Source organism: Notamacropus eugenii, chromosome 1, assembly GCF_028372415.1.
Source record: "Notamacropus eugenii isolate mMacEug1 chromosome 1, mMacEug1.pri_v2, whole genome shotgun sequence".
Taxonomy (NCBI): domain Eukaryota; kingdom Metazoa; phylum Chordata; class Mammalia; order Diprotodontia; family Macropodidae; genus Notamacropus; species Notamacropus eugenii.
This window is the reverse complement of record NC_092872.1, coordinates 446309817-446335145: the sequence shown is the minus strand read 5'-3', so window position 1 is coordinate 446335145 and position 25329 is coordinate 446309817. Positions and strand designations below refer to the sequence as shown.

General features: G+C 41.6%; 1 protein-coding gene across 3 annotated transcripts in view; it reads right to left on the bottom strand.

Annotated features, from left to right (window-relative positions):
• The window catches only part of NEK6 (NIMA related kinase 6), a 129962-nt gene that overhangs the window by 22694 nt on the left and 81939 nt on the right, over positions 1-25329 (bottom strand). For all 3 annotated transcript variants that reach the window (XM_072631882.1, XM_072631880.1, XM_072631881.1), the window contains exons 6-8: positions 16947-17055; positions 15846-15953; positions 305-399 (exon numbers count right to left, since the gene is read on the bottom strand). In XM_072631882.1, the coding sequence (XP_072487983.1) occupies positions 305-399; positions 15846-15953; positions 16947-17055 (312 nt within the window). The remainder of the gene's footprint in view (positions 1-304; positions 400-15845; positions 15954-16946; positions 17056-25329) is intronic.

Below are 25329 nucleotides of genomic sequence, written 5' to 3'. Positions count from 1 at the left end.
TTCCAGCTAGGAAGGACCTTAAACAGCATCTGGTCCAATCTTCTCACTTTGGAGATGGGGAAAATAATGCTCAAAATGTTACGTCACTACTTAAAGTCATACAGATAATAAAGAACAGATCCTAAGTTCGAGGATTGGAACTTAATTCTTTGGTGCTGGGTAGCTGGTTCTTGACCCATGGTTATAGCTTGAACATTCTGAGCCTTAATAGTTTTTTGGGGCAATAATCAGTCTTGCCCCATGCCTTTACCTTAAATAAATACTCTTCCCCGCAATATTAAATTAAATCACTGAAATTTCTTACCTCATACAATAAACAGCCCAAAGACCAGATATCAGACTTAAAGTTATAGCCATTTTCATGAATTCTCTCCGGGGACATGTAGTAAGGTGTTCCAACTGAAATGAAGCAAGGAAAAGAGATTCACTATTTTTTTTTAGCTAGAGAAAGAAAAAGTCAGCAAAACCTAGGGAGGTAGCAGTGTAATAGATGAAAACTAGGACTGGGAGAAAGATGTGTTCTAATCTTGGGCTGGGTGAGTAATCATCTTTCTCACCTCAGCGTCTTTATCCGTGAAATACAGGCACTGGACGAGACATACTCCAAGGTTCTACCCAGCGTTAACTTTTTCCAAACATTCTACATTAAAATTATTGCTGTTCTAAGGTTACTTCCAATTCTTATAATTTAGGTTCTCAGATCCCTCCCTGCCCTAACATTCTACATTTCTATATTTCTCTCTTCCTTTTCCCCAAGGAACATCAATGAATTATTAAAAACAGCCTTTCTAATGGACAATATGCATCAAATGATGCTTGTTCTCCCCATCAGCCTGAGAGTTTATGGAGTTTTGCTGAGATACTAGATCAGATCCTAAAATAAGCAGGAGGGTGGGGTGGAGATACAAAGAGAGAGAAGAAAATGCAAAACCTGCAGAAAGTATGAGCATGCCTGTACTGCCAATCTACTTCCGAAAAATTAATGACATAGAAGTGAGCTCTCTTTGCTTTTCTATTCCTCCCTCCCTCCTGGCTTCTCTCCTGTCCTTCCTTCCTTCCTTCCTCCCTCTTTACAATTCATCTGGGCAAATCTTCACCTTTCTGGCCACTGGTGTGTTCATTTGTTAAATCATAAAAAATATCATTACTCTCTATGTGTATATATACATATACATACATATCTATATTTATCTACTCCAAAATAGCTCTATCCTTCCTCCCAGTATTCTATATTTTACATATATATGTACACATATATAGATGTATAGAAAGAGAAAGAGAGAGACTAATGATTTGTATGATGTATAGATACATGTATATATATACATACATATGTATATCATGGAATATCATATTTTTGTGTATATATGCATATATATATATATACATACACACAGAAAAAGAAACCTCAAGCAGACATACAGTTTTTCAATTCTGCAGACATTCATTAAGTGCCTACTATGTGTAGAATATTTGCTTTACACTTGGGAAGAGATATACAGTTTATATAAGATAAAGTACCTGCCTTAAACCTCCTCTGTGATCACCCAAACAAGGATCTGTAAATCAAGAGGGATCACTTTATGAAAGGATTTGCAGCACAGTTCTTTTCCAAGGCATGTTCCCCCTTATACATTTAAGATTTATGAATAATAAAGAATTTTTATAGAGAATTTTTAGGAAATACTTCATTTGTGTGAAGTGAATTTCTACCTCCAAACAGCCAAAACAATTAATAAGACAAAGGCCCATTGGAGCAGGGGCAGAGAAGGTACAGCCATCCTATAGAGGAAGTCAGAGGGTGATTCATTATATGAAGGAAAGTGGTTTATTCAAGCCTAAGTTTATCCTCTGCCACATGCAACTCTGAGCCACAGTTACAAGTGTGAATGAGGTCAGAGACTCGTCCTGGGACATCAGCATCATCTCAGTTGCTTTGTGTTCCATGCACTAGTAGTGGAAAGAACCAGCATCCAGTGCTACAAATTCCCCCATCAATTCCAGATGGGTTTCATTAGTGTGCAGAGATGCTGTGAGAGAGCAGAGAACACCACAGGTATGATGGGAAAGAAGGAAACTGTGCAGTCATGGGAACTTGTCCATCAATGGCCAGTAAATTAGGAGACTGTTCCTCTGTTGGTATTTCTGTTCTCAACCTAATGGCATCTTTATGTCAGTGCTGGCGATACACCAGACATAGTCATTACCAGATCCAAAGAGGTTTAGCACCCCTTCCCCACTCCCCTGACCCTGCAGTGACATCACCGCAGAAGCAGAATGAATCGGAAATCTTAAAACCTGGGTTCAAAACCTAGCTCTACAACTTAGTACTCATGAAACCCTGGCAAGGTCACTTTCTCTGGGACTCAGTTTCCTCATTTGTAAAATAAAGTTGATTCATTTCAATTCAACAAAAATGTATTAAGTTCCTATTGGCTGAGGGTCCAAAAGCCCTAAGGTTCATCACTAGGACTGATACAAAGTTCAGACAGGACACAAACTGCTGTCCTCATGGACCCTGCATTCTGATAACAGAATTAAAACACACAAACAGGTAAGCCAGACACACGATAAATAAATGCGCTTGTATTGCGTGAGGGCTAAGGGGACTTCCTAACAATAATAATTTACCTTCACGTAGTACTTTACAGTTACAAAGAACGTAATGTCCACTTTCTGGACACTTCTGTCTTATAAAACTTGCAGGGTTATTCAGATTCAAAGGCAGTAATAGCTGTAAAGCAACTTGTAACCATAAAAGAACAACATATGTGCAAGCTACTACAATTCTTGTCTGAGGGCTTCCTAGTATTAAAAACTTGACGATAATTTTCCAAGATTGGCATGCATTTGGTCCTCATTCTCCATTTTAGAGTTCTGCTATAAGACTGTGCAGCTTACAGTACTGTCACACATGAGGCCTGATGTGAATAATTGGCACAGCTAGTTAGTCAGAGCTATGTTGAAGTCATGGTGTAGTAGGGCTGGAAGGGCTGAGAATGCTGTGTTTTAGAATGCAGAACAGAAAACATGGAATATCAAAACCAGAAGGGACCTAGAAAAACAGAATGTTAGATCTAGAAGGGCCCTGAGACTATGGAATGCCGAATGTCAAAATGAGAAGAGATCTGACCCACAGAACATTAGAGCTGAAAGGGACCTGAGAATACAGCATGCTCGGATACAGAACACAGAACACAGAATGTCAAAATTAGAAGGGACTTGAAAACAAAGAAGGTTAGGGATGGAAGGAACCTGTGAGTGTTGAATGTGAGATCAGAGAATGTTGGTGCTGGGAGAAATCTTAGACATGAGCTAGTCCACTCACCTGAGGGAATTCAATAAAGACTGCCTGACAGAACGACTAAACCCGAGCCAACAAAACTCAGGAGTTATTCCTGACTGATCTTGAAACAGACAATTTGATAAGCGATTCTTTTATTGTTTCTGTTTCAACAGCACCTTCCAGCAAATCTCTAATCCAGCGCCCAAACATGGCTTCCCAATCTCTCACTTCTCTTTTCACAGTGGGGGACAGAGCTCTGAATATGAAAGAGGGACCTAACAAATTCTGACCTTTCTTGTATCTTTACAGAGAAATCTGAGTTTCAAACAGAGAAATATCAGAGCAAAACAGGGACCTCAAAGGAGAAGCTGATTAAAGCATCCCTTCATTCCTGAGACATTCCCTTCCTGTCAAAACAAACTTCGAAATGTTTTGAAATACTTGTGGTTTTGTATATGAAAAAGGCAAAGCTTTCACCTAAGTTTTTTTTTTTAGTTCCGTTCAACTTTTTTCTTTTTTTGAGAATAAAAATGAAACAGATGAAGAATATATGTTGTTGCTTATTTGGAATCCCTAACTAAGGTGCTTTTCTGAGAGTTCTATGGGTACCTGTAGGTACCTGGTTACCGGGTCAAGCAGATCCACATGGTTTTGAAAGGACAAATCTAACCCCACTCTGGAAGAACAGAAGAGGAGGAAATGAAGTGTAGGGAGACACAAATGGACAGGACAGGATCTAGACAATGAGAGCCTGTGACAAAGTCGGTGACTTTTGAAAAAAGTACCATTTATACAGTGTCAGAGCTGGAAGGCACCTTAGATCAAAGTATTAGCACTGGGAAGCACCACAGTGCCTAGAACAGTAGAAACAAGAGAGACTTAGAGCATGGAATGAATGTTAGAGCCACAGATTGTTAGAACTTTCATTCTAAAGTCTTCCAGTTCTGGCATTTTATCCTCTACAGATAAAATTGTGAACTCTGGAATCATATGCTCCTAGTTACCAAAGTAAGAGACATATCAGAATGCTGTGTTGTTCAATCATTTCCGTCACCTCCAACTCTCCATGCCCCCATTTGGGGTTTTCTTGGCAAATATACTACAGTGGTTTGTTATTTCCTTCTCCAGTTCATTTTACAGATGGGGAACTGAGGCAAACAGGGTTAAGTGACTAGCCCAGGGTCACACAGCTAGTAAGTATCTGAGGCCGGATTTGAACTCAGGAAGATGAGTTTTTCTGACTCTAGGTCCAGCACTCTAATCCACTGTGCTCCTCAGAATGGCAACAATCCCATGTTTTGTTTTCATAGAATAGGTCATGGCCAAGATCTTTCTACAAAACCAGATTTTCCCTACAAAGAAGTAAATAGCTACATGCAGGGAGCTCAGGGAGAGAAGACTAGAAGTTATAGGAACAGCACACACTCGCTCACAGCAGACTCTTGCCTCTTCTGGGAACTTGGGTCACTTACAAAGTCATTTGAAGACCAGATAATTTCACACGTGCAGGAATATTTCAACTCCCAGTCGGGCAGATACCAAAGAAAGTTTCTCATTAATAGTCTCCGATTAGGCCATCCTTGTCAAATTGGCCAAAGCAATACAATGGTGTGCCCAGATGATTCAGTTGAAAGTCCTGTGTGGTTTAGCGGAAGCAGATCATTACAGGGGAATTCCTTCAGACTGCTGGCCAGACCAGGAAGAGAACTGGGCCTGTCTCTATTCCCCCAACGGTTATATAGAAAATACTGCATCAATTTTTTAAACAAGGAAACTGATAGGGGGAGGGGAGGTTGTACTGTGCATTTTCTGACAACCCCACAGAAACAACAATGGGCATGCTGGGGAGGACTGTGTCCCAAACTCATTTAATGTAATGGTACAACCCAAAGACCCCAGCTTCAAATGAGAAAGAAGACTCGCTCATCTGGATCACATGGCCATTCACGCTGCTGTGATCTGAGGCTAGACACTGGGATATATATAAAGGGACAATTTTGACTCAGAAAGCAAAGCCATTATATTGTTTGCCCTCCCCCATCTTAACTTTTATGCCAGGAGGTGGCCACTTGGTGACCCAGACAAACTGGATTTGAGAGCACTTAAGGTCAAAAACCTCTCAGGACTCTGAGGGGGCTGTGGCACATGAAAGTCTAAAGAGAAAGAGAGGAAGAGAGAGCGAGGAGACAGAGACACAGAGAATGAGAGAGACAGGGTCTGTTTTGGGGGGATTAGTGTACTCAGTGCTGCTATGGTCTGTGAACTCCTAAAGAGGAAGGGAAAACAAGAGAAAGATGATGGATTCTAATCTCCCAGGGAAAATCTATGAAAAACAATTTAAGGTGACTTCTCAGAGCCTTAGTTTCCTCTTCCGTAAAATGAGGAGGTTACACTGACCATATCATCTCAAAAATCACTCTGAGCTGGAAAAACCATGTTTTGAACATTTTATGTTCTAAGATTCTTTCCAGAGAGAATTCTAGGTCCCTGACTTCAAGATGTTAAGAGTAAAAGAGATAAGTAATGCATACATGCACATGTGCAAATACACACACACACACACACACACACACACACACACCAGGCCAACTGCTAGTTTTCAAAACTTACAGTACACTAGACCAGCATACAGATGTCAGAGCAATACAGATACTCTGAAATCTCTCCATCCATGATTTTAAAGTTGTCTAAATTCATGTTCTCTTCTCAGAGATGGTACCATCAGAGGGGCACCATGGGTCAGCAGGGGTGGGAGGAGAGGATGGCAGGACTTTTGGAAGGGGTGTGTGGATTGGGATTGGGGGTCGGAGGAAAGGGGGAGAAGACAGGGATAAGGCAAAAAGACAGACTGAGAAAGAAGAGAGTGAATAAAAATAGGAGGGAGGGAAATTCACAAATAGTAATTATAACTTTGAATGTGAATGGGATGTTTATGGCAGTTCTCTTTGTGCTGATCAAGAAATGGAAACTGGATTCCCATCAACTGGAGAATGGCAGAGCAAGTTGTGATGCCTGCCTGTGATGGAGTGCTACTATACTAGAAGAAAGGATGAGCGCATTAGTCTTAGAAAAGCATGGAAAGACTTGCATGAAATGATGAAGATGAAGTGAGAAGGAAAGGAGAGCATCGTATATAGTAACAGCCATATTATTTTAAGGACAACTTTGAATGATTAAGTAATTTTGACTACTACAAATACACAAATTAAAAATAAAGGACATGTGAAGAGAAATGCTATCTAAATGCAGGGAAAGAACAGAAGAAGGGTGAGAGAAGTGTGTATAAAATAAATAAAAATAAAAATAAAATAAAGTGTGTACAAAACACCCATACACACACACACACACACACACACACACACCTATCTGTGTCTAATTGTAGACATCTCTATGGCAGGGAGAAGGGATGGAAGAAAAAAGGAAAAAAAACTTTACATAACATGTATTTTTGGAGGGAATGGCAAGTTGCATGTGCTAGCTTTGCAGTTTCACATGCAATCAATCCTCTTTTTATTATATTATGTTATGGAAATGCTTTTGTTCTCTGAATTAAAAATAAAATAAAATTTAAAAACAGAAGATATACAGCATGGAGGCTATTCATCTGTTAGCTCTCATTCTCACTACATGATGGACCTCTCCCTTTTTCCAGGCCCATGTCTTTTTGATGACGTCTTTTACACTATTTGTTACTGTTAATAATTTAATAATTATTTTTCAAATGAATGATAAATGGATTAACACTTGGCTTGCACTGTTTTTTCCCCCAATGTCTTCTTTCCAGTCCTACTCATGGTAGAAGAGGCCTCTGTGGGACACATATACAACTGATTTGATTAAAATAATCTCTCAGTAAGATTCTTCTATTTCTTCCTGACACTTCTGGTGTTAATCTGATTGGTTTTGATGTGTTTGGTTTTTGATTTGGATTCTTTGGGTTTTGTCCTTTTGCCTTTCAAAGACATTCTTATTTTCAGAGTTAAGAGCAAGTATATCCCCTATGCACCAATAAAGCAGGATTTTATTGTCCAAATGAATTTCTCAGCTTCAGTAAGAAAACAGAAGGTTGGTGGCATTAACCTTGTTAGAAGGAAACACAACTTACCAAGAGCCTTGTTTCAGCTCTACTCCCTTTGAGTCCTTGGGAAAGGCATTTTCAGTCACTCTATAAGCATTTATGAGATGCTTACTGTGTGCCAGGCACTGTGCTAAGCACTGGGGATACAAAGAAACCTAGTATCGACCCTTAAAAAGCTCATGATCTAAAGGGATGATTTAAAGGGAAGACAGCTAGGTGGTACAATAGATGGAGCACTGGTTTTGGAGTCAGGAAGACCTGAGTTCAAATATGAACTCAAACACAAGCTGTGGTACCCTGGACAAGCCACTTAATCTCTGTCTGACCCTTACTTTCCTCATCTGTAAAATGGGGCTGATATAAGTACCCACCTCCAAGGCTGTTGTGAGGATAAAATGAAATAATCTTTCTAAAGTACTGTGAATAAAGTACTAGATGTTAGTACTAGACATTATTGTTATTTTCCCTCAGAAAGTCTAAACACTTCATCTATAAACCGAGGGGGTTAGCCTACAGCAAAGGCGCTTATCCTTTTTTGAGTCACAGACACTTCTGACAGTCTGATGAAACTTAACAGGCCACATCTCAGAATAATGTTTTTAAATGCATAAAATAAAACACAGTTACAAAGGAAATCAATTATAGTGAAATACAATTATATGTACACATGTATATGTGTACATGTGTGTATGTATTTATATGTACACACACAGATATGCACATGTACATACACAGACACAAACATAAAGCTACCTATATACATGTATGTATGCACACACACACACAAGTTCATAGACCCTAGGTGAAGTACTCCTGGAGATGATCTCTAAAATGACTCTCAGTTCCAAATTTTATAAAGGTTTAATGAATTGGGTATAAGAAGAGAGAAACTGCTTCATTCTATATACATTTAAGGAAAACCAAGAAGGTTAGAGACTTGACAACCCTCACTGGATGCCAAAATAGGGCAAGAGTTTGGGAACCTCTTCATCCTGCAAAGCAGCCTGACTGTATCTCCATGCAGTCCTCTTCCCTTACATCACAGAATCTCTCCAACACAGCCCCATTATCTTTGTAACTGAGGGGACTAATCCCTGTCCATGACCTCTCCTCGGCTCAGAACCTCTATGTTGGTTCCTAAGATGAAAATAAGATATAAGAGATATGGGAAACAAGATATGGGAGAGCAGATATATGGAATGTTTCAACAATAAATGCTCTTATCTAGATTCCCCGATTTCTGTGAATTTAGTCATAGACAATAAGCATTTATTAAGTGCCTGCAATGTGGTATGTTGGAGTTGAGAGTTATGTCTATTGTGGGAACACCCACAATGAAGAATTCTAAAATGGAGAATGGGGCAGCTAGGTGGTACAGTAGACAGAGTGCCAGGCCTGGAGTCAGGAGGACCTGAGTTCAAATCTGATCGTAGGCATCTACTACCTGTGTGACCCTAGGAAAGTCACTTAACCCTGTATGCCTCAGTTTCCTCATCTGTAAAATGGGCTGAAGAAGGAAATGGCAAAACCACTCCAGTGTCGCCAAGAAAACCCCAAATGGGATCAACTGAAATGGCTGAACAACGATAGGAAATGTGTATTTCACTAATTTAGAGCTGAATGCTAAGCAAAAATAAATAAATAAATAAGGCAAAAGACAATACCTGTGTTCAAGGAGCTCATGGGGACACAACATGCAAACAACTATGTACCAACACTAAAGGAAAATAGGGCCATGGCCTCCTATTCCCAAATCCCTGAGACATATTAGCATAGGAATCCTTCCTTGGTGATATGTTGGTTTAGAGGAAGCCTAGGTCTCTTCACTGCCACTCAGATACTTTAAGAGTGACTGTATTCCGCCACCCCCCAAGTCTTCTCCTCAAGTTTCACCCCCATCTCTGACAAATCTATGACATCCAAGGGAAGGGTTTCCCCTTCTCACCAAAATTCTATTAAGGGATTTCACACAAAGCCCAGGAAGGAATGCCCCTGGAGGTCTACCCCTAGAGATCATCAAGTTAACTACTGGATGACCATTTGTTGGATTCCTGTTCAGGCATGCGTTGGGCTAAGAGGCCACTAAGGTCCCTTCCAAATCAGATTCTGTAGACCTTGGGGTTTCAAGGGACTTCAGCAATTTTTTAAGCACACTGTTGGAAAAATGTAGCTATTAGAAAGTTTGTCCTCATACTGACTCAAAATTTGCCTCTCCTTATAATTTCTACAACTACTTCTAGTTTTACCCTAAGGGGACAAGAAAAAGTCTAATCTTTATTCCATTCTGTTTCTTCTAGAGATACTAGGAACCTGGGAGAGAGAGAACTACCCTTTATGGCACTTCAATAATCAGCCTCAGTAATGATCAACCCGGGAATTTATGTAGCACTTTGCGTTTATATTTGTGCACACATGATCTCATTTGGTCATCACAATCCCACGAGGCTGTGATGGTATAATTATCCTCATTTTACAGATGACTAAATAGGACCAAGGACTGTAAAGTGGCCTGCACCTTAAGGTTACAAGAGTGGTTAAATAACAGGCATAAAGAATCCCAGATTCTTTGATTCCCAATTCAGTGTTCCTTCCACTATGAACCACTGTTGCTCTCACCTCTGGTGGCAGTCTATTCCATTATTAGAACACACAAATTCCATTAATCTGCTAATTAGCTGTTAGAAGGGACTCCAGAGAGCAAACAGACCACACCCTTCATTTTGCAAAGGTAGAAACTGTTCTTCACTTTGTTGATGTTTTCAGCCTGAATGCTACAGAATCTGGGTTGGACAGACCATTTGGTCCAAGCTACCACTCAATCCTACGACTTTTATCATAGCCATTACATCTGTCCAGCTGCTTGACTACTACTACTAATAATGGGCTCCCAAAGTAGCCCATCTCATCATTAGGCAGCCCTAATTATCGGAATCATATGATTTAGAGCAAGAAGGGTCCTTAAAGATCATCTAATCTAAACCATTCATTTTACAAAGGAGGAAACTGAGGCCAAAGGAAGTTAGGTGATTTGCCCTATAGTTATGCTATAGTTAAGAAGTATCAGAGCTGGACCCAAGTCATCTCTTTCCCCATCCAATACTGCTTCCACTATCCCTTGCCTCTGACCGCCGTCCTCCTTCAGAGTGAGCTAAAATTACCTTTCCTGTGACTTTCTCAACCTCGTCTCAGTTCTGCCCTCTGGGGCCAAGTAGAACAAATCTAATCCCTCTTCTCTGTGACAGCCTTTCATATACTTGAAGCCCAGGGACGATGTTCTCCCCTCAGTCTTCTCTTCTTCACGATATCTTTCCCCAGTGGTCTTAGTGAGGCTGCCGCTCCCCTCCTTGACAGGGCTCTCTGTCCATCAGGTATTGGCCTAAGTGGGTCCCACCTGCCCTTGTCCCAGACATGGATGCCTTGCTCCAAGCAAGACGCACACTTGGATCTTGGGAGCTGTGTACGGGCAAATCCTTCATTTCTCTTTCATTACCCCGGCGTGTTCTGTCACTTATTTTTTCCTGTATGCAATCCTGCCTGACAAATATGATCTGCTGCCTGGTAATTCATCTGACGCTTATTCTGTTCCTTGCTCTAATTATGGCTCCGGTCCCTGACACGAAGGCAGCCGCGCTGCCACCGCTGGCTAGTACACCTGTCACACTGGCTATGGTACTGCCTAATGCCCTTTAATGCCAGGCTGATGGGAGCAAACACAAAATCTAAGGGAGGCAGAGGTGGGGGAGAAGAGAAATAGATAAATATATCTGCATAAGCCCCATGTTCAATTCATGGGTCAGTTGCTTGAGAGATCAGAGTTCAGTTGAGTTGCTATGGCAATGCCCTTACAGACACTACTATGACACATAGTAGGTCCACATTAAAATGAGGGAATGCATATTTAAATAGATGCACAACTCTTCCCCTAGTCTCATCAATGCTAGAAACAGAATCAAAGGATCACAGGATCAAAACTAGTTGGAAACAACACAGAATGCTGGAAGACAGAATACAGAACACAAACAAATCACTTCCCCTAAGACTGAGTTTCTTTGTCTATAAAAGGAAAGGGTTAGACTAGATCTCCAGGGTCCCTTCCAGCTCTAGACAGCACTGGAAAGGTTAGTGCAGAAAGGCAATCTTGGAGCTGAGTTGATCCAAATTCCGCATTTTACAGATGAGGAAAATGAGGCTCAGATAGCTCAAGCAACTGACCTCAGCATCATGCAACAAGTTAATGCCAAGGGCAGAGATTAAAACTCAGATCTGCTCACTGAATGACAACTAATTCGATGACTTTACAAAGTTGGGGAAGGAAGAATTAGCTCATTGTTTTGGTAAGTTTCATTGTAATGAGCAAGTTTCTTTGTTTCCCTTTACATCCTTCAGCTGGAAATTCAGCAATACAAATATGAACTGACATTTATATGAAGCTTTGGGACTTAAAAATGCTGACCCTGTTTGATCTTCAAAATCTCAATAGGCAGAGTTAGTGTATTGTTATTATAGCAGTAAACTAAGGCTCAGGGACTTGTCCCAAGACTATGCAGCAAAGGGCCAGGGCTAGCATGGAACTTGGTGCCCTTCAGCTCCAAGTTCAAATTCTCCTTCACTCCATCCCCTTCCCACTCTGCTCTTACACAAAATATCTACATTTGGAAGAGGGACAGCGGCTCACCAAATGGTGCTCTCCTGATAACTACAGAGGAATCTTCAATTAGTCTAAGGATAAGGGTCAGATGCTCAGACATAGTCCATTTCTAACTCCCAATTTATTCTTATTCTTATAATAAGTACAGCACCCAAACTAGATAAAATCATACCATTGGAAAAGATCATGTTTCTGCCTGATCCTAATTTTGTGATCTTAACTGGCTCTGATGATTGTGTGTGTGTGTGTGTGCACACGTGTGTATGCATATGCATGCAGAGAAGGGGCTCAAATCTGACAGATTAGAACTAGGGATATTTCAACTGCTCAGGAGAACAGGCTGGTTTCTCTCAGTTTCTCCTGTTTTCTCTCTTCTCCCCACACCTCTCCTACTCCTGATGTGATAACAGGATACAAAACAAAGTTTCACTTGCCATGTGTTTGCATGTATGTGTGAACGCAGGCATTGTGATGATACAGTTTTTTAAAGTATTTTAGCTAATTTTTTTATAAGTAGAGTTGCATGTCTCAGTGGAATCAAGAGAAAAGGAATCATGAGATTGGTGGAGGGAAAAGAGCTCTCAGCTGGTGGAGTGTCAGGATGCCTGGGTTTGACCTGTAGCACTACTACTGACTCATTTTGTGAAGTAGAGCAACTAATAATTCTTTGGGCCTGAGTTTCCACATCTGTTAAGTAAGGGAGTAGGACTAGATGATATATCAACCAAGAGCATGTATTAAGTGCCTACTATATGCCAATACACATTAGACTCTGGAGATAAAATACAAAAGGAAGACACTCTTTGCCCTCTTGGAGTTTATATTCTGCTGAGGAGATACATGATCACAGATAAGTAAATAAAATTAAGCTTTAATAGCTTAAAACTGTACACTTAAGACTTTGCGGACACCCTGTATAGCATATATACCAAATAAATACCCAATAATTGGAAGGGGGCGGAATGTAACTATTCAGGGAAAGCCTCACGTGGAACTTGAGCTGAGTTTTGAAAGGAATCAGGGGTTCCAAGAGGCACCAATGAGAAAGAAATGCATTCTAGGCATGGAGGATAGACAGCCTGTGCAAAGGCATGGAAGAAGATGAAACATTGTACAGAAAAAATAGTAAAGTTGGGCTACAGCATGGAGTGTGTGAAGAGGGATTAGTCTGTTATCAGTCTAGTAAGTTAGGCTGGAGCCAGAATGTGAGAGGTTTTAAATACCAGGGCAGTTTGGGTTTTATCCTAAAGGTAACAGGGAGCTACTGACACTTCTTGAGTAGAAAGCAGACATCTCAGAGCTGCACTTTAAGAATATCAATTTGGCAGCTGTGTGGGATGGATTGAAGTGAATACAGGGAGACTGATTAAGAGGCTATTACAATAGTCCAAAAGAAAGGCAATGAATGCCTCAATAGGGGGCTCTAATATTGTGTTCTACTGTCCTCTGCAGCTCCACATTATGCTCTGATATTCAGAGAATCAGATGGTTTGGAATCTAATCCAGCACCTTCATTTTACAGATAAGGAAACTGAGGCTCAGAGTGGTTAGGCAATTTACCGAAGATTAGCAAAGAGAAGAACCAGGGCTAGGATTTGAATTGAGGTCCTGATGCCAAATCAAAACCCTACACACTATGTTCTAAGATCCTTTCTATTTCTAACATGATATTCTCCAAGGTCCCTTCCAGCTCGAACATTCTGTATTCCAATGTTCCTTCCAACTGTCAAACTTCATGCTCTAATATCTCTTAAGATTCTTTGAGCCTCTATGTAAATATCAGAAAAGCAGAGGGAATTTGATTTACACTTAGATTTCACCATGAGTATAAAAAGAAGAAGAAGAAAGGATAAATTGGGTGAAGCAAACATTATCTCTTGAGACCCCCAAAACTGGAATAGCCCAATATTACTTGAGATGTAACAGTCAAGGCTAGTATCATTTCTGAATGAGATAATAACCAACAAAATAGTGAATGAGAGCAAAGCCAGCTTCCTAGTATTCAAACCTTCTGAATCAGAGGGGTATGACACAGTTGTTTTTTTTAAAGCACTTTAAACAGCTACTACTGTTTGATCACCAGAATTAATAAATTTCACCAAATCATATGCTATCCGCTACAAGTCTCAGAGCCATCTGGAGCTATATGAATAATGCACACTAACAGTTTACATGAAGAAATCATATTTTTCAGAGAGCTCCTTCGCGTGAACCAAAAGACGCTCCCATATTATCATTCTGTTTACACTCAATGTGTGTCACTTGCACAAAGGTGTCGGAACATGAGAGACAGACCAGCTTGTAAGTTTGGGGTGAGACAGAAATGAATTGGGCCCAAAACCATTTTTAAGAGGTTGGGGAGAGAAAGAGGAAGGGAAGAACTTTGCTGTAATTCACAATTCTCCTTTCCTTTCCTCAGTAACAAAATTTTAATACAAGTAAAAGTGATTAAAACACTGCCTTGTATTTCTGGTTCCCACTTGGCTACAATAGACAAGTCACTTCCTCTCTCTGGGCCTTAAGTTTTCTCATCTGTAAAATAGGGGTACTGGAACAGATTACATCCAAGGTCTATTCCAGCTCTAACAGTCTATGTTCTGTGTTTCATAAGACTCTGTGTTCGAAGGTTCTTCAAGCTCTACATTTTGTGGGCTTACGAGCCCCGGTAGGCTAAGCTTCAAACACATAACTTTTACTAAAACCTGAAGAAAGGTAAAAGCCCTTGTGGCAGCTACTAGAGAGTATAGAGAAGTATACAGAAGAGTCTTAAACAAGTAGTAGAGGAGAGAACAGAGTTCTTTGGTTTCCTTGTATTACCTACTCCAAAACAAACTTTAGCAGAGATGCCTTCATATCAGGTCCCATCAGGCATCCCTGATCACTGGTCTTTAAGCAACAAAACCTTGCTGAGGTCTATGATTCCAACCCAATTCCAACTAATTTTCCATAGAAAATTATATCCCCCAAAGTAGTGTACAAATTAAATTGTTTAGTTGTTTCAGTCGTGCCTGATTCTCCATGACCCCATTTGGGGTTTTCTTGGCACAGACACTGGAGCAGTTTTTCCGTTTCCTTCTCCAGCTCATTTTAGAGATGAGGAAACTAAGACAAACTGGTTTAAGTGACTTGCCCAGAGTCACACAGCTAGTAAGTGTTTGAGGCCAGACCTAAGTCCAGCTCCTCCTGACTTCAGGCCTGGTGAGCTACCCTCAACTGAATTCCTCTAAGTCCAAACCTATTTTATATTAAAAATACACCTACTCCATATTACATACGTTGATTTTGAGAAAATTCACTAGGAAGTAAAGAAACATTTACAAAATGTTCCAAAAGAAGAATCTTGGAAATGAACAACTTCTGAAGGACATAATTGGTTATCTTGAATTACTAATGTTGTTGGGAAATACCATTGTGCAGTATACCTGTATTGGAGTGAATCTTTTCCTAAAATAAAGGAAATTTTAAGAAGGTTAGCAGTCATCTTCTAATTTCTCTGCTTTATATATTCAGAATTTATATATTGGAGTGTGAATGTGTATGAGAGAAGGTGAGAGAAAAAGGGAGGAAGGGAAGGAGGGAAGGAGGAGAGAGGGAGGGAAGGCAGAGAGAGAGAGAGAGAGAGAGAGAGGGAGAGAGGGAGAGAGGGAGAGAGGGAGAGAGGGAGAGGGAGAGATGGACGAAGACTCTGAGAGGCAGGGAAGGGAGGGGAGAGGGTAAGGGGGAAATTTCTTAAAGAAAGGCTTACTAGTAATAGCTTTTAAATAAAAGAAAACACAGTGGCAATACAGCCTAATTCTAAATCTTGCTGAGGCCTCTGGGGGGCAGGGGCTTACCTAAGGAATGCGCTGCCGTCGTCTTGGAGCTGAAGAAGCGGCCCAGTCCAAGGTCTCCCAGCTTCACTATACCTGTGGCTGTTATAAACACGTTGGCAGGTTTTATGTCTGGGAGAAAAAGAAGGCTAGAAGTCAAACTCAAGAGGCATCGTGTGGTCTTAGGGTTCAATCTTAACAAAAATCTACACATCCAACACCCCCACCACGGTCTTGAGAGACCACAGAGCACCCACGGCAAGCGAAGGTAGTGCAGAGAAGTAGAAAGCCCTGGGCAGAGAGGCAGAAAACCTGAGCTGCAGTACTGGCTATGCCACTGACTTACTATATGACCCAGGACTAGTCATTTTACTTTGCTAAGTCTCAGTTTCCTCATTTGTAGAATAATAAGTTGGACTACAAGGTGGAAGGTTCTGTGTAGCATTGGCTCTAGAGTCAGAGAAACATGGGTTCAAATCCCACGTCCACAAACTGTATAACTTTAACCTCCCAGGTCTCAGCTTCCTCATTTGTAAAGTGAGGGGGGGCACTAAATGGGGTGGTGTTACATGTTCTAACACTTTAGGTTCTAAGGTTTCTTCTTGCTCTAATGGTCTATATTCTCTGGAACGTCCTGAGCTCTAAGGTCCTTTCCAGTTATAACAGGCAGGCTGACAAACTGGGGGAAATGTCTAGTATGTTAGTGTATGCTGTAGGGGAACCAAGAAACTCCCACCAATTCATCCATCATCACATCACTCTTAACACAATGAAGAAGATGTGTAGAGTTCACTGCATCCCCCAAACTCCAGCCTTCTACTTCTGACACTCTGCTAATGGCAGGTTTGACACTTGACTTAATATCAGTGTCTGGAATACCAAGCAGCTCTTCTTCATAACGCTCCTCTCACTCTGGACTGACTCCTTTAACAAGAAGGCAAAAACAAAACAAAACAAAGCAAAAAAAAAAACACAAACCACCAGGAGAAATCCATCTCGCCAGTGCTGCCATCTCTCCAAACATGCGTTGGCTGCACATCAGCATAATTGTTTTTGAATGTAGCCACTTACTAATTGGAACATTATATTATTATTCAGTGAAAAGAGAGAGCGGATTAATGTTACCTCTGTGCATCACCCTGCGGGAGTGCATGTGCTCCACGGCGCTGCACAACTGCACAAAGTACTTCCAGACTGTCCTCTCGGGGATCAACCGTTTCTGCTTTTTAAAAAACTGTGGAAGGAAAAGCAACACCCAGAGAGAGGAGGACAGAGGGGAGGGGGAGGGGAGGAGAAAGGAGAAAGGAGGTAGAGGGACAAAGGAAGACAAGAGGAAAGAGAAGGAGAGAGAAAAAGAGATAGAGTACAAAGGGGAGGTCGAAGAGGCAGGAGGCAGGAAAGAGAGATAAGGACAAGAGAGAGAAAGAGAGAAGAAAGAGAAAAGCAAGAGATGAGAGAGAGGGATAGAGGAGAAAGATAAGAGAAGAGAAGAGAGAGAGACAGGAAAAGAGGAGAGGGTGGAGAGAGAAGGATGGAAAAGAAGGTGTAGAGAAAAGAGAAGCAGAAGGTAGGAAAGAGAAGTAGAAGATGTTCAGGAGAGAAAGAAAGGATGGGGGGAGAAGAGAGACAGAAGGAAAATGAGATACATATACCAATTAGGAAAAAATACCACCAGTCCAACCCTCCCCCAAATTCATCAGGTACAATGGAAAAGAGCACTGAATTTGGAGTCAAAAGACCCGGGGTGAAGTCTCGGTTCTGTCATTCAATATCAGTGTGACTTTAGCCAATGCACAGAATCTTAATGTCTCTTAGCTCTACTTCCCTGTGTTGTAAAATGGAGAATATTTTCATATTCTTTTACATGACATGATGTATAAGCTTGATGGGAACTCTGAGATGAGCAAGTCTAAACTCCTCATTTTATGGATGAGGAAACAGAAGCCCAGAAAAGTAGGGGCACAATGTGACACGGCCAGTTGGTAGCAGGGCTATGACTCGAACCCTGGTTTTGTTTTTTTGTTATATGAGGCAAATGATGAGAACATATTATATACTGGAAAGTAGCATGTGACTGCTAGAGGCTTTTTGGTTTTTTTTGTTTTAACTATTCAGGTTGAGTCATCTGCTAATAACTCCTCTCCTATCCCTATCAACTGTACAGAAAAGCCAGATCTACCCGGCCATTACCATGTTACTCCGTGTGTGTGTGTGTGTGTGTATGTGTGTGTATGTGTGTGTGAGCCTCCTACAATCCACTAATTAACAACCATTACGAAAAACACACTTAAATAGGCTTGACATTCTTGAATGGACACCAATTATAATTAGCATTAATCTCCTTAATTACCTTGTGAAACATATTTAATGCCTCAAAACAACAAATGTTGAGGAGTTTGGGGGAAAAGGAAAAATAAGTGTATGTATACACAGTACATATATAGATAGGTTTTCTGATAATATTAGTTTCTATGTAATGGTCAATTAACAAATTCAAGATTCTCTATCCCTCCACCCCTCCACCCCCATCAAATATTTCTTCCCAAAGGAATCAGAGACTAAGAAGCAGAATACAATGGAAAGAACACTGACTAGACACTAGATGATCTGGGTTCAAGTCTTGGTTTTGCATTTATAAGTGGTGTGACCCCCTCCCCACCGCCCTGATCACTTTCCTCATTTATAAAATGAGGGTTCAGACTAGGTGATCCCTAAAGTCCCATCCAGCTCTCCTTGTCAATGTTCTAAGATCGCTTCCTGTTCTAACTTGCTATGACTAAGTACGCCCTAAGTTATAAGGCACCAGCAAGTATCCTGAATTTCAACAGCTCAGGGATTAAAAGTAAACAAAACAGAACTCACAAGCTAGCCTGGCAAAGGACATTCGGACACCCTGGAATGCAGGCTTGGCCTTCTCTGATGAGAATGGCTGCCAGGGAAGTGCTTGGGAGCAGTAAGATGAGATGTGGCATTCTCAGGCACTGGCCAGCCCTGGCAGGAAGCTGCTTCTAATCCTCACACTGTAAATGGGGACCCCATTGGCAGAAGTTCATCAAGGAACAGTGTGTGCAGGAACTGAGTGGTTACAGCTCACGCAGTGTCAACAGCAGTTCCAATCTCTTCTTTTTCCAGCTCTATATGGATGCCAACTGCCTGCCTCTGGCCTGGGTTTCATGAACAATGTCACTGCCAGGCTCTTTATCTGATTCAATAGATGTTCCATCCAACTCCAGCTGCTGAAATCTTCACTCTCCTTCAAGGCTGAAGACTTCCCTGATAGCCTTTCCATTTGGAAATGATCTCTCCCCTCCTTGAGTCCTTCTTAGTGCTTTGTCTGGAACACTCCAAGTACTCTACACTTAATGCTCTAATGTAAAGGACCACTCAATCGAGACTACCCCAGGATCCATGACTTCATTCTGCATGGCTACCTCCACTTCCTCCATTAGGCAGATCAAAACCCCTCCAATGACTTAGACAGGGGCTTTTAATCTGGGGGTCCATGAACTTGCCTTTTTAAAAAAATTAATAGTTATGTCTCAATATAAATAATTTATTTTGAAATCCTATATATTTTATTTTACTTATTTAAAAATTTTACTCTAAGAAAAGATCTCTAGGCTTCACCAGACTACCAAAGGGATCCATGATGACAAAAGGTTAAGAATCCTTGCTGTGAAACCTGGTTTCATTTTTAGTGATGAACCTCAGATATCAAATCTGTGACCTGGCTTATATATGATGTGTTTCTGGCTTGGTAAGTCCTGCTGGAGGCCCCACTCCACTGGAAGAACTTTCAAGGGTGTGGGGTCACCTCCACAAGACAGGAATGGAAGAGGACTTGGGCAGAGGCCTTACCATACACTATTTTATTCAAAGCACAGCTTTGTGTTCTAGTGAAACAAAAATGAAAGACAATGGGTAAACAGTCTAGGGGATATACACTGATAACCCCAAGACTTCAGAGAACCAAAGGACTCAGAAGATGAGGATGGTGAGGCAACTGCAGACCAGGATATACCTAGCCAATAGCTGCATGGTTCCTGGTGTAAATCTGCTAAAGTCAAAGATCACTGACAGAAAAGAGAATAGTTATCCTGGAAAAACAAAGACTCAGGATAGAAGCATGATCTCTGCTTCTATTCTTGGGAGGAAGGAGCACTGGTTTTAGAATCAAGAAACATGAATCTTCTGTCTGATAGTTCCCACCTATGGGACTTTGGAGGAGTCATCTAACCTCCTTGGGCCCCACTCTCCTCTGCAGTAAAATGAGGGGGTAGACCAAGATGGCATTGGAGGTCCTTCTGAGCTCTAAATCTATGATCTGGTGACCCTGAGGGCTTTCATCTGAACAGATGATTAGACCTGGTCTGCCTGACTTCAAAGGACAGAACCAGAAACAGAGCTAGAAGTTGCAGCAGCAGATTTGGGCTTGATAAAGAAGTTGTTCTTGTTCAGTTGTATCGGACACTTTGTGATCCTATTTGGGGTTTTCTTGGCAAATATACTGGAGTACTTGGCCATTTCCTTCTCCAGCTCATTTTATAGATGAGGCAACTGAGGCAAACAGGGTTAAGGGACTAGCCCAGGATCTGGGCTAGGAAATATCTGAGGCCATATTTGAATGCAGGTCTTCCTGACTGAAGGCCTGATGCTCCATCCATTAGCACCCTTCACGATAGAAAAATTATAGATCAGAGCATTTCCAAGAGAGAATGGACTAGGTCAGTGGAGGCTGGATAAGCACTTGTAAGAGGGGATGTACTGCTTGAGGAAGGAGGCTGGACAAGAGGACCACTGAGCCCTTCCAGCTCTGACCCTCCAGTGCAGCAGTCTTTCTATTACACCATGCTGCATGGTGTACAAAGTATCAAAGTATCATAAATAAGGGACCGAAAGAAAGGAGAATGTTGTATCCACTCTAAGATGCAGTCACGCTGTCAATAGGTTTTGGTTCAGTCTTTTTTTGTTGTCGTTACAAGAAAAGGCTCAAGGTGGAGCAGGAATACCTGAGGAAGTAATTGCGGTATTTGTTTTGTTTTGTTTTTTTTGAAGTATTTTATTTTTTCCAATTACATGAAGAGGCAATTTTTAACATTCATTTTTCATAAGTCTGAGTTTAAAATTTTCTCCCTTCTTCCCTCCTATTTTTAAAGGGTACCAATGAAACTGAAAAATAACCAAATAATAACAAAAATAACAAATGGGAAGAAAACCCTCCACACCAAGAAAGAAGCCCACTTCCTTTCTTCTGGCTACTGTGGGACATAGAACTGGAAACCAAGAGGGGTTGCAGAAGTCACCTAATTCAACCCCCTCATTTACAAATGAGGAAACTGAGGCACAGAAAAGGGAAACAATTTGCCCAAGGTCACACTAATAAGTCACAGAACCAGAATTCGAACCCAGGTCTTTTGATTCCAACTTCCTACATCATCATGGCCCATCTGGATGGGCCACACTCCTAGGAATCCTAGACCATTGGCAACAAATCTGATAGGGAGTCAACAGCTTTAAGCCCAAAATGGAAAACACACATACAGCCAGACTGCAAGGGAAGGTAGAAAGTGTTATTTATGCCATAATATTGGTTTAATTCTCATTAAAGTATTTAAGAAAGGAGATCCTAGACTGCAAGTGGTAATTTTCTAAATGTCATGTCCAATAAGCCTTGCCTGACATTTACCAGGAAGCCACAAACTCTCCAGTGGATTCCTGCACCAGCCGCATAGCTACCGTACTGCCTTTACAGTCACTCATAAATAATGTAGGCACAGGCCGCACACCACCTCCCCCCTGCAGCCCTGGCCCCATGGAGTTGCCTGGTTTTATCAGCCCCTCACCTTCTGAACAAAGATATGCACATTTCTGCTGCTTCTTGGGATCTGCTAGTCTTGTCTTGGGTTAGCAGAGATGAGAGGGGCAAGCAAGATGGGGATTAAGCTTATCTGCTGGTACATGCTGGGGGGAGGGGAGTTGAGGAAGGGGACAGATGCAGAGTTACAACTAGGAATTTTTGTGCCTGGGCTAACTCCCTTAAACTATGCCTAGGAAAAGAGATATGGAAGTCCCTGTACCTCTTGAGAGAGGAAGGGGCAGATATTGGTCCCAGTGGCAGAGACCCTAGGACAATCTAGAACAAAGACTATGCAGAAGTGGGCTGCCGCCAGGGGGAGGAAACACCCCATCTGGTATCTTCCCACTTTAAAATATTATTTTTGATAATTCAGTACTCAGGTGAGCTATTGCTTCATTCATCGCATTGGAGAAACATATTTACTGGAGGATGAGGATGGAGTGGTAACTCCTACAACAAAAAGGACTGAAGCAAGTCCCTCCGACCCTCCTTCCCTCAAACCTCCTCTAAAATTCTCAATGTATCATGACAAAAATATAAGATCTGAAAGGAACCTTAGGGATCATTCACTTTACAAAGGAGAAGACTTTCCAGTGAGGAAAGAGCCTTGCCCAAGGTCACAGGGGAAATCTCATTCACCTCTTACATCTGAGGCTGAGGTAAGGTAAAGTCAAATGGAGTCCAAATCTCATAAAGCTGGAAAGGACCTTAGAGATCACTTTGTCCAACATACCCATTTTACAGAGGAGAAAACAAAGACCCAAGGTCAAGCATCAGATAAGAGACAAGGACCCAGATCTCCTAAATCCCTCTCCAATGCTTTTTTTAGCCAAATGGCTGAAACAGGGTCTCTGAGATATGGCCAAGGCTCTCCTACAGGCACTCACTGGTCTTTCCAAAGCACTGGGGCCAGCAGTTGAACAGAAAGATAGGGCGCAATACTAGACCCATGCTCACCTACCCTAGAGAGCGTGGCCCAGCAGCCTCTTCCAGAGGAAGTAAGGACCTGGGCCTTCCCCAGCTTGGAACAGGTTGGGATATTGATAGTAGGCAGTTCACAGGCCTTCTCATTCTTATCTCTTGGCTCCTGAGCCACAACTGAGAGTACTGAAGGGACCACCTTTCACTAGGGATAAGGCCTCTTTGCCCACTTCTAGGCTGGGCTAAAGCTTGGCTCCAATTAGCTGAGGCCTCTTTCCTCTTTTCTCCACCTCAAGAGAGAAAACAAGCAAGCAGAAATTCTCCAATCTCTGCCTACCTCTCAACACTCTGCCACAGGCTCCCTCTACCTCTTCTTTAGTCATTCTTGGCTTTCCATCTTAGAAGAGAAAACATTTTGTGCCTTCTATGTTTACAATCACACTGGGCAAAACCCCAGGTCACCCTACCCCAGTTCTGGTTTTGGGTTCATCTACATCGGATGTCTGGATAGGACCTCAGAAATGAGGAACAAGGAAGAAGGACACAGTCTGTACTAAATACTTCAAGGATGTCTGGGGTGGAGCTTTTGTGGTGGGTAACTTTTTCAGAGATGCAGATGAAAGCCCCTCCATGTCATAAGTTGCTATGAGCAAAAACACAATTCCAGACAGATTTGGAGAGAACATACTATGTATGTTGAGACCAACACAACAAATTTTCACCCTTGTTCAGGCCCTCAGTTTCTCTCAGGTGGATATCTGCAAAAGCTTTCTACCCCTGTCTCAGATCTCTTCCCCTCTCCAACCCACCCTCCACACAATTTTCAAAGTGATTTTCCTAGAGTATGGTCTGACCATGACACTCTCCTACTCCAACTACAGTGGCTCCCTGTTACCTCTAATATCAAATACAAACAGCTACAAACTCCTCAGTTTGGCATTTAACATCCTTCACAATTTGGCCTCAATCTACCTTTTTAACCTTATTCCACACACCTTCATACATTCTACTATCCAGCCAAATGCCCTCCTTGCTGTGCCTTACACACAATGCTCCATGCCTTTGCCCAGGCTGCTCCCCTGCCTGGGACCTCCTCTCTGTCTCTTAGAAGCCTCAGTTCTCATCAAAGTTCTACATAAGCCCTTCACTGATCCCCTGAGCTGAGTACAGGAAGCTAGCTGTAGCTAATATCAAGGTTCTTAGCTCCGATGTGACATTGAAGGCACAGCCAAGTCTTTCACAGGCCAGATGATGCTACAGCGAGACTATAAGCAACTGTAGCAGACAGACAATTTTCTTGGGAAAAGGAATGAATCAATTGCAACACACATCCTACTGTGGTAGAGCACTGGAGCTGAGGCAGTCTAACGTACCTGGGGATATTTACATTTAGGGGGTGAGAAAAAAAAAAGAAAAAGAGACAGAAGGAGCAGTCAGAGAAATGGAAAGAGGGCATAAATAATTAATAATACAGTGCTTTAAGGTTTGCAAAGCACTTTATAAGGAGGACAGGGTCACAGAAGTCACAGTAAGGAGACAGTATGTAGAAATAGGAGGGGGTCCACAGAGGAGGACCAATAAAGCTCACTGGACTTGGTGATTCTGATGTTTTTGGTGTCCTTGTGGAGAAGAGTTTTGGTCTCAAAGCAGACACTGCAGGAGATTAAGGAGGGAGTGAGGAGAAAGGAGAAGGGGGGCCACAGGTGTAGCACATTCACTTGGGAAATCTGCATGACAATAAGAGCTAAAGTGGAGAGTCAGGTAATTTTTAATTTGTAACATGTTTAAAAGCCATGAGAGAAAAGACAGCTCTTGGAGGTAAAAAGCAGTCTCTGACCTTACAGAAATCCTACATCCTACTGTGGCAAGGTGGGGGGGACCCCAATACTTATAGAGGAAGAGACGAGTCAGGGTAATTATGGGAAGGAGGTGATAGGAGAGCCTCCAAGATGATTTAGTTTAAACCCCTTATTTTACAGATGAGGTACTTGAGAGTCAGGAAAGTTAAGGGACTACCCAAGGACACACAGGTAATAAGCATCAGAAGGAGGACTTGAACCCAGATCCTCTGACTCTTTAGATGGTTTATTTAGCTTCTGAAAGAAGGAAAGCTATCTCTTCCTCTGAGATAGGAAGGGAAGAAGAAAGATTGAGAATAAGAATGGAAAACTACTTAGGGCTTAGGGGTACAGGAGGAAAAATATGAAGCAAGGTAAAAAATAGAAGGATGAAGAGAGAAGGAGAAATAATTCAATTTACCAAAATATAATTTGTAATTTTTCAGGGGCATGCTTACTGTAGACAGTAAGGTACACCAGTACTACATACTTTAATAATTCTAGGCACGCAAGAGAAAAAGCAATTGTCTCTACAGACAGCATCTGCAGGGGTGATGAAAGGTGCCTAAGTGAAACTTCAACCTTCTCAAAAAGAAATGTTGAGTAAAGAGGGTGAGAGGAGAGAAGTACGCTAGGTTGTACAGCCCTAAGCTGACTTTTCCGTTGTAAAATTCTATATTCTAAGATCCCTTCCAGCTCCACTATTCTTTTTTATCCCAATTATGTCAAAGAATTTCCAATAGTGGGAAACATGATCATAAATACATATGTCTACACGCTGCGTACATTTCTTACAGTTATAGTTACTAACTGATTCCCAACCTGCTAGCATCATACCTGGTGACAGGCAGGTTACACAATTATATAGGTGGACAGGTGGTTAGGCCCTTGT